General features: G+C 41.1%; 1 protein-coding gene across 1 annotated transcript in view; it reads right to left on the reverse strand.

Annotated features, from left to right (window-relative positions):
• The window catches only part of T265_14338 (hypothetical protein), a gene marked incomplete at both ends in the record, with an annotated part of 22,069 nt that extends 14,254 nt beyond the window's left edge, over positions 1-7,815 (reverse strand). Inside the window, one exon of the mRNA XM_009173201.1 lies at positions 7,609-7,815. Within this exon, the coding sequence (XP_009171465.1) occupies positions 7,609-7,813 (205 nt within the window). The remainder of the gene's footprint in view (positions 1-7,608) is intronic.
• Positions 7,816-8,753: the final 938 nt, after the last annotated feature.

Here is an 8,753-nt window from a genome sequence, read left to right on the forward strand (position 1 = left end):
AGTTTAGTTAGTTAGTAGCTAGCTAGCTAGCTAGTTAGTGTTAGTTGCTTATGGTGAGCACATTTGGATAATCAGTCTTTGTAGCTGAAAGCAGGAAAAATCGAGTGAGGTTGTGCGATCGAAAGGCGTGCGTGTTCCTCTTAAGTCACGTTTGCTACCTGGTGCACAACTATTTGGTAAAACCTTGAAAGTATAGTTTTTTCCACCGAAATATTTTTCCTGATTCTTCTTTGATAGACAAGTCCCTTCATGTCACGTAGTCTACCAGAGCGGTATCGGAATTGGTGATCACCAGTGATGGATTCAGACTAAATGCTTGTAAGCAAAAAACTCATAGCTTCTTAATTTTTCTGGCGACAGCATCTGCATTGGTGAGCATTTTATCCCCAGTTGTCGGTGTTAGCTTCAAACCAGTGTCATAAAACACCTAATTCTCTGGAGGATGGATCCAGCAAAGATATATCAGTTTCAAAAAGTGATCAGCTTTCACAAACTGTTTTTCCAGACTCAAGGGCGTACACTTAGGCACGCAGTTTGTTGACGTCCACTTTGTACTTTGTCGCTCGTACAGAGCGACAAAATCTTATTGCAAGTCTTTGTGTTTATATGTGACACACCAACCGCCCATCTTAAGGTCGTTTTAAGATAGACTGCTTGTCCTCCTTTCTTTGTCAACCTGTTGGAAATGACTTTCACTAGACTTCCAGAAACCTGTCAAGGTCGCTAGTACTTCAGGTCGTATCTAACCGAAAGTCAGTTGCACTTCTGTGGATTGCTTTTGTGTGCTTTTCTAAGACTGGCAGCGAACTGTCGATTGCGTTTAATCCTTGCAAGAACAAAGCTAGAAGAATGAGTAAGATTTCTTTAAACGTTTTACTTTCTGTTGCCAGTTGGGTGGCTTTGCTTTAATGCACCTAGGAGTGCTCGTTTGCCCTATTGCCGTACTTAACACCTGAAACGGGTCAAAAACTGAGCACACTCAACGAGTTCTGGTTCTCTACCCTACACAACCTTTGAAAACGTTCAGGCAAGCTGTGACATGCATGTATACTTTTCAAGTTAGCGCGAGTGTGATCACCAAACTCGGTGACCAGGAGCACTCATCTTAGACAGGTGCTGACGGATATATTTATGCCAAAGACAAAAAAGAGGCACTTATGAACATTGTATGATTCTTACATTCCTAAATCAGTCAAGTGGACAATCTTTCCTAGATTTCGCTATATACATTCAAGTATCCGTAGAGTATTTTCATGAAAGGAAACTACTCACAAGTTTGCTGAAGCTCTTCACCAGCCCACGACCAATTTCGCTCTTCTTGGGGTTCAACAGCAGCCTCCAAGTTTCCGTCAATCTTATGTCTGGTTTGCACCCAAAGTTGACGGAGTTTGACGAATACACTCATTTGCGTAGTGGGTTGGTTTTCACGGGAGACCCAAGTGAAGCAGTCCAATTTGGGTTTAAGTAGAACATAAAGTTTCTACAACATCTCGGGGACTACGCCTGCTTGATGAGCTCCGAAAAGGGTGAAACTGGCCATGGGCTGTCGAAAGGTTTTCAGAAAATACATTGCAATATCTCGAATGTCGTACCAACTGAAACATGGGGCAGCCTTTGTGCAGCACATTTAGTTGAAGAATATGGTGAACAAGATATTCATTTGAGTCTCTCGTGGAAACCAAATTGATATGCAACTGAGTCTACTTGTCCTAGAGTGGTTATGTGGTCCCAGAATTTTTTAAACTGTTTATTAACGCATCAAAAACCTCATAGTAATATTGTTATCCCCACCTAATGGCCAGCTCAGATGTCTTTGCGTGTGGCCGCATAACGCCAAATGTATCCCCAATTGCGGACAGTCTCATAACAAAAGTCAAAGGCCGCGAGCGAAAAACGAGCGTTGCATTCTGGCAATCCGTAAAAAATGTAAATTTATGCAACTTTTACTTGTAGTTGTTACCATAGTTATGCATCCAGTTTTGGGACTAGTTACATGGCATATTCAGACTATTCGTTCGCCGGAAGATACATGGAGAAGTTGCATTGTTACTCTGTCGGCCGTATTTCGCAATGGTGTAGTTATAAAACCGGCAGTATGAATGGACTGTGCCACACACTAAACTGGGCTCAGATTTGATGATTGGCTGTCTGAAAAACAGAAGCCGTCTCTCTCAGTTTGCGTCAAAGCAGCTGTGATGAAGTGCTCATAAAAACGCGTCTACTTTCCATTGGACAGTGAGTTGAAATTCACATGGTACCTCTCCTTGTTTGAGTCGAACAACGACTCGCATTAGGCTGGCGGCTGAAAGTCCAAAATAGCTAAAGAGGACAACAAACTCATGCAATTCTATCTCAGTTGTGTCAGCTTTTTCAAAGGTTTGTAGTGTTTCTTAAGCTATCCTATTTAGTACGCTACGTGGAGCCAGAACCATCTGTTCTCAAAGAATACAAGTTTTTCCACAGACTGCACGGAATAACATGCACATCTAGTAAGCAGCATGCAAACACCATCATTATCAGCATCATCAAAGACAGCAGCATCAATGTTGACAGTGATGCTTCACTGGTTCACTTCAAGCGGCGTGCAACTAGTTGGGGAAAACTTTATTTGAACATCTTGCATCACACCTCTTATATGATTACTTATGTTGGCAATCACAAAATGTGTGCGGCCAACAAATTTTATCGCGTATTTTAACAATCTAAACAAGCATTCAGATGATTCGTGCATTACGATTGCTAAATTTCCGTTTTGCGAATCCTGGATGCTAAATTTGGTGTTGCACTTTCTTGATGATGGTAAGAGCAAGATGCGAGTCCCCGCCCATATACTCCGCAAAAATAACTTCGTTCTGGTTGCACCTGATGAATAGTTATTTCAGAAAAAGTGGTTTGTTTGACACTGCAATGAACAGCAGATGAAATTGATTGATCTCACTTGTTTCATTGACCATCAATTGAGTGCATCAATTGTGAATGTTTGAGAGTATATCAAAGTACACAATGATTTTTGAACCACTAGTATTGCATTTTTCAGTATGGTTTGTACAAATCTGGTTTATTCGCATCAGGATCAACTAAATTCTACAAAGAAATCAAACATACTTGTCGAAAGCTACGGCTTTCATAAAGCTCAGTTGACAAAGCAAAAACAGATGTGATTAGGGCAGTGAGGAAAGGGCAGTGTAAAACTACAGCTTACCTAATTTATCCATCAAAACAAAACCGTCTGAGCAACACAGGCTAACCCCCTTAAATAGTCATTGGTGTGTTCGTTGAGCTGGGCATTTCGATCGAGGTGACATCATCAGTGCGTTTTTGGAGAGCGTAGTAGAGCGTAGTGGAGGGTTTTCGGATCTACGCAACGACCAACACATCGCTGTGCACCAGTCCAGCTCAGCGAACAAACCAACGACCATCTACGCTACCTGAACTGCCAACATTCCCCTTTATAGATAACCCATACAGGTTATAAATCACAAATGACCACGATGATTGAAAACCAGTACAATGTAATCTAACGTCGAATAGTACACAGCTATCATTTCTGGATCTACTTGGCGCCATTAAGATATCAGGATTAGTTGGGTACTGTGTGACCAACGGTGGATATCTGATTTTCCTACCTGCTTACTTGAGGCCTCAGATCAGATCTTCTTCACTGCTGATGTGCTGTGCTGCGCCACATCTGCTTGTTTACTAACCACTTTGCTATCGAGTGCGGTGTGATGTTCATCTTGTAAAATACTCAAATTTTTCGACAGCACATCTGTCATATCTGTTTGTTCAGTTTGGTAAGAGCCTAATTGCAATCAACAATGTCTATAATTATTTCATTTCGCAGGCGAACCGATATTTTAACACTCATAACATTATATTGTGGTCGCTTCTCATTGACTTCATTGTTGGAAGACTATCCCGCTCCTTCAATGGACCTCACTATGTGGATTTACTCAACAAAGGACTACCTTGCAATGAATAAATCAGATCTATTATGTGTACCAGCTTACTGAATTGTCCGGTTAGTAAACTTAACTACCTGGAACCGAGTTGAGCTTGCTACTTGCATCAATAAGTACCTGGTAGATGATTTCATCTCAAGGGAGAATGCATTATTAAATATGGAGTCAGTGAAATAACACCGGCCCAAACAGTACCACTTTGACGGTACCTCATTGGGTGATTCCCCGGAAGTATTTTTAAATAGTGCGGTATTCTGAACAAACGTAGAAGAGTTGATGGGTTATGCGGGTAATGAACGTTAAAGCGTGTCATGGCACACAAACCAGTTGCAATGAGTCTTTACAGGTTCATCGCTTATTTTACTCCCACTTCGGTGCAGCATCATATTCGATCCCGTGAATGCGATTTTGACGCTTCAAAATGTGTTAATCACTAATGACAACAAACCGTGTTCGGTTGCCAGTTATTCATGTCTATGATCTAATAAATTCAATAATACCATAGAGCTGGTAACGCTCATATTCTATGTGATTAAGCTAAACAGTGAATGTCATGTAATCATAAATTTCAGGTAAAGATGTGCACTGAATCATAGATTTATGCTATCGGGTAGTCCAAGCCTCGGTGGTGAATATACAGTGATCACAATCGTAGATCAGTGTTTTGAACACAGTCTTCTTGTCGACATCTCAAGGATTCTAACGACTGTTTTCGATGTTAAAGGTAGCTAGTGCGTGTGATTGTTTACGAACAGAATCACGTGAGTAAGCAACTCATATAACATTGAAGTCTTCCCAAAAGTGTGCCACTTTTTAAAATAATTGTGGAAAATACTGTGAACAGTTTCTATCACTGAATGTTTGGGTTAGCCAAATACTACAAAAATGATCATTAGCTATTTACTTTTGAAAATAGATAAACTTCCATGCGTTTTACTGCGTTCACCCAACCATGAGTATACATGGGACCTTATCAAATTAGGTAAGCAAATTTTTGTCAACGGAAGACATCAGTGCTTGAAAGTATGAAAGATTTATTACTCAGATAGCGGTGTACTCTCTATTCTGCAGGGGAGAAAAAGGTCGTTTTCTTGCACACATCTATTCACATTCCCAGTTTTGGTACATTCGGTTTTCCTTATTTATTCTATAGAGACCTCATTGAATTCGTTCCTCACGCACCCCGCATATGCTTTTTTTGGGTAACATGATTATGAGACATTCTTTTACACATCGGCTGGCCAAAAATGCATACTAAAATGATGTGCAGTAGTTTTATCCCTATGTGTAATCGCCAGCGGTTCGCATATCACAAAGCTTCTGAGAGTCTCAACCACAGGACCTTTGGGTCAGTAGGTGAACACTTGACCGTTTGGCTATGAGAACTGATCAGCACTGACAAACCCGCAGTTAGACAGGATATTGTTTCACCCATCCTGCAGTTGAGGAAAATACATCACGTGGTCACTTATTGACCGGCTCTTTGATTGATGACTTCTTAGCTGCATGTTTCAGTTGTCTGGTCGAATTATCTTTTACTTGTCACGAGTTAAACACCAGTTTGAGAAGTCATCACTCGAGGAGCTAGTCAGTCCGTGACCACGTGATGTGTTTTCTTTCACTTAAAGATGATTAACTCTGGTCGTGCCTAAGTGCGAGTTAATTACAATACTGATCGGCCTTTCGTACTTGAGCGGTTGTGTTCAGTCACTGACCGGAATATTGCTAGTTTGAAATCCTTCTTGAATGAAACCACTCAGTGTTGTTGAAGACTCTTCTACGACATGACCGGTTTTGCCCCTCTTAGGGTAAAAAATGTGCAAACAACACTTATTCGTTCACCAGCTTCGTTCTCTACCAGGAGATTCAACTGAATCCAAACAGAAACTCGTTCCTGGTGTTCTTCGGCTGAGTGCGCTGAACAAAGGTCACCTCGGGTTTCAGCTAGTATGTGAAAGTCAACTTGACGAGAGAATGTTTCGCAATTCTTGCAGTTACCAGTTTTCCCCTCAGGAATACTCCTTGTTAACTTCCAAGGGAAACGGTAACACAAATTTTGAAGTCGCAAGGTTGTTAGTGATTTGTTTTGGAGTTTTCCTACACCAAGTCACAGGGAACCTAACAGGTGATTCTTGTGACGCACAACCACTATCATATTCTAGCTCCATGAGAACTAATTGTGGTGTTTTCGGCTGCGATTTCCTCTGTGTCGGGATTTATTCTACACCAAATCACAGGGAACCTAACAATTGCTTTCTATGACGAGTGACCACTATCATATTTCAGAGAAAGGAAAACTAATTGTGAGCTGAACACCCAAAATGTCTGGTGCTTTCGACGCTCATGAAATGACTGTTTACAAGGATACCGCAAACCAAACCTCTTCAGAAGGTTATGAGGTACGAAAAGGGAAGGCACTAGAAGAGTTGGTAGTTGAAAGATATTTGTGATTCCTTGTTCAGTAGTGATAGTTATACAGGTTGGTATTTTACTATAAAGTGTCTTTGAAAGAGCTTTTCCTGTAATGCTCTTCGCAGCGGAGCAGAGTTTGGTAATTCGTTGGAAAACGCCAAACGCATTAGGGTGACTACGACTGGCATCTTGAATTTTCAATTTTCTACTCAGCCGGTCAGTGTGTGTGTGCAGTTGTTGCATTGTTCTAGCTTGTATAACTGAATAGATAAGTTCTAATCCATCCACACTTCGTTTGCCATACAATTTAGCGGGTGAGTTTCCATACATTTTTGCTTTATTTTATACCACCGCGGCCACGCAGCTCGAATCGGCCTGACAATTTCGGCTTAATATAGCCCACATTTTCATAATGCAAGAAAATAAATCTATTTACTTTGGAACGGACAAAATTTACACAGAACTGGGGTCGAAACATTGGAGAACGTTTTGTGAGGAGTGCTCAGAATATGTGGTTTGCATGTCTCTTAGATACAGCAAAATGTTGTTTGGACATTCGGATTGCATTATTGCCTGCACAAAGAAAGGAAACGGTCGGCTATATATTTTACTGTAATAGGATATTGTTCTCGAGAAATACACTCAGTTGCAAATCAATTTGGTTTTCACGAGAAACTCAGCTGTAGAATATCACAAACGAGCGATTCAGTTGCGTTGCAAATGAGTGTATTTCTCGAAAACAGTCCAAGTTGGGTTCAAGTAGAACATAAGGTTGACGGAAATTCGGGAACTGCGCCTACGTGATGAGCCCCGAGAAGGGCAAAACTGGTTGTGGGCTGTCGAAGAGATTTCAGCAACCTTGTCAGTAGTTTCCATAGTTTCCCTCGTGAAAAGAATATCATTCTGTTTCTCCTCCAACACAACATATCTTGCTTTTACGCAGATGTATTGGGCCCTAACGGCACCTATCACCTGGTTCGTCTCTACTTGATCCAGCTGTCGCGATGTGTCAACAGACGCTATCTTGTCCAGTGATAACCAAAAAACTTAAATCAACTGTCAAGTTACAAAAAGGAATCAGTAATCAGGGATAGTCTTGTTTGTGTGCTTTCGATGTGACAAAAATAATTATCATCATTAGTCTTAGAAAAATTAGCCTGTTTCGATGGAAGTGAGCTTTTTAACAATCCGAACCTTGTCTGCATCAAACGAGTTATAAAATGATGAAACTCACTCAATACCTTCAACTTTCGGTGCAGTTTTGTACTTGTGAACCAGAACTTATCGCACCTTCTGGCCCACGTGTTTTGCACGTGGATTGCTTTGGTTTCATACTGTGCAGGAAATGTGTTTATATAGCATAGAATCCGTGGCCTTCTGCAAGCTGCATTGAATGAATCCGCGCTGCTCCATCCGTGTTTGTATATACTGAACAAGCAACCTACGGGTCACCAAAACGATTGAAAATTTTTACCGAATGCTGCTGATCAAGGTCCAACCCACCAGCGCTCCGAGGAATAGTGATACATAGGATCGAATTGAAAAGAATGGCATAACAGTCGTGTTTCGTTGTGTCATGCCGGAATGGTGCGTGCAGACACGACAAACTCAACAGCATTTTACGCTGGATATCTTGTCTAACGAGCCAATCGAATGTCATCACATTCAAGGCTGTACTCAGCACATAAACTCGCACGATTTTATTGGATATTGTGGCACACACCAACCTAAAGCACACGGCTGAAAAACAAACAGCTTCAGGAGAACGTACACAAAACCGTCACCTATTCTACATGATGTGAATTCGAATCGCCATTCGGGTATATTCTTTATGAGTTCAATCTGAAATCATTCACTTATCGCAATTCACATGATTAGAAGTTTGAGGTAAATTTGGGGTAAATGAATGATTCAGTAGATGTGACAGTACCCTGGCCAGTTCCAATTCTTCCAATCCGTTTTTTATACGCGGGATGATATTTGTTTCTGCTGACAATGAGCAATAAGCCTACTGCATTACTCGGTGCATCCGTGTCATACAAACAAAGTGGCCTGTTTGTCAGTAATACTACCTACATAATTTCTCTCATGCAAGATACTGGGTAATTTCTGTGAACATTCAAGTTCTCAAAAACAGTGTTTGTGACAGATTACATACTCTGTGTGAGTGGCCACATGCAGTAAAGGCTATAAAGTGACCACAAACTGACACGACCAACGACCATTTCAGCCCTGATATCTGTGTGAAATCACACAAAATATGAAGTCATTCACGGGGCTTGTACTCATAGGGGGCTGTAACTAATTGCAATGTAACGCAAGTTAGGTGGAACATTTCTGCCCCAGGTTTTGTGGAGCCTTCTAGACTTAATTAGATTA

The sequence above is a fragment of the Opisthorchis viverrini genome, assembly GCF_000715545.1.
Source record: "Opisthorchis viverrini unplaced genomic scaffold opera_v5_178, whole genome shotgun sequence".
Taxonomy (NCBI): domain Eukaryota; kingdom Metazoa; phylum Platyhelminthes; class Trematoda; order Opisthorchiida; family Opisthorchiidae; genus Opisthorchis; species Opisthorchis viverrini.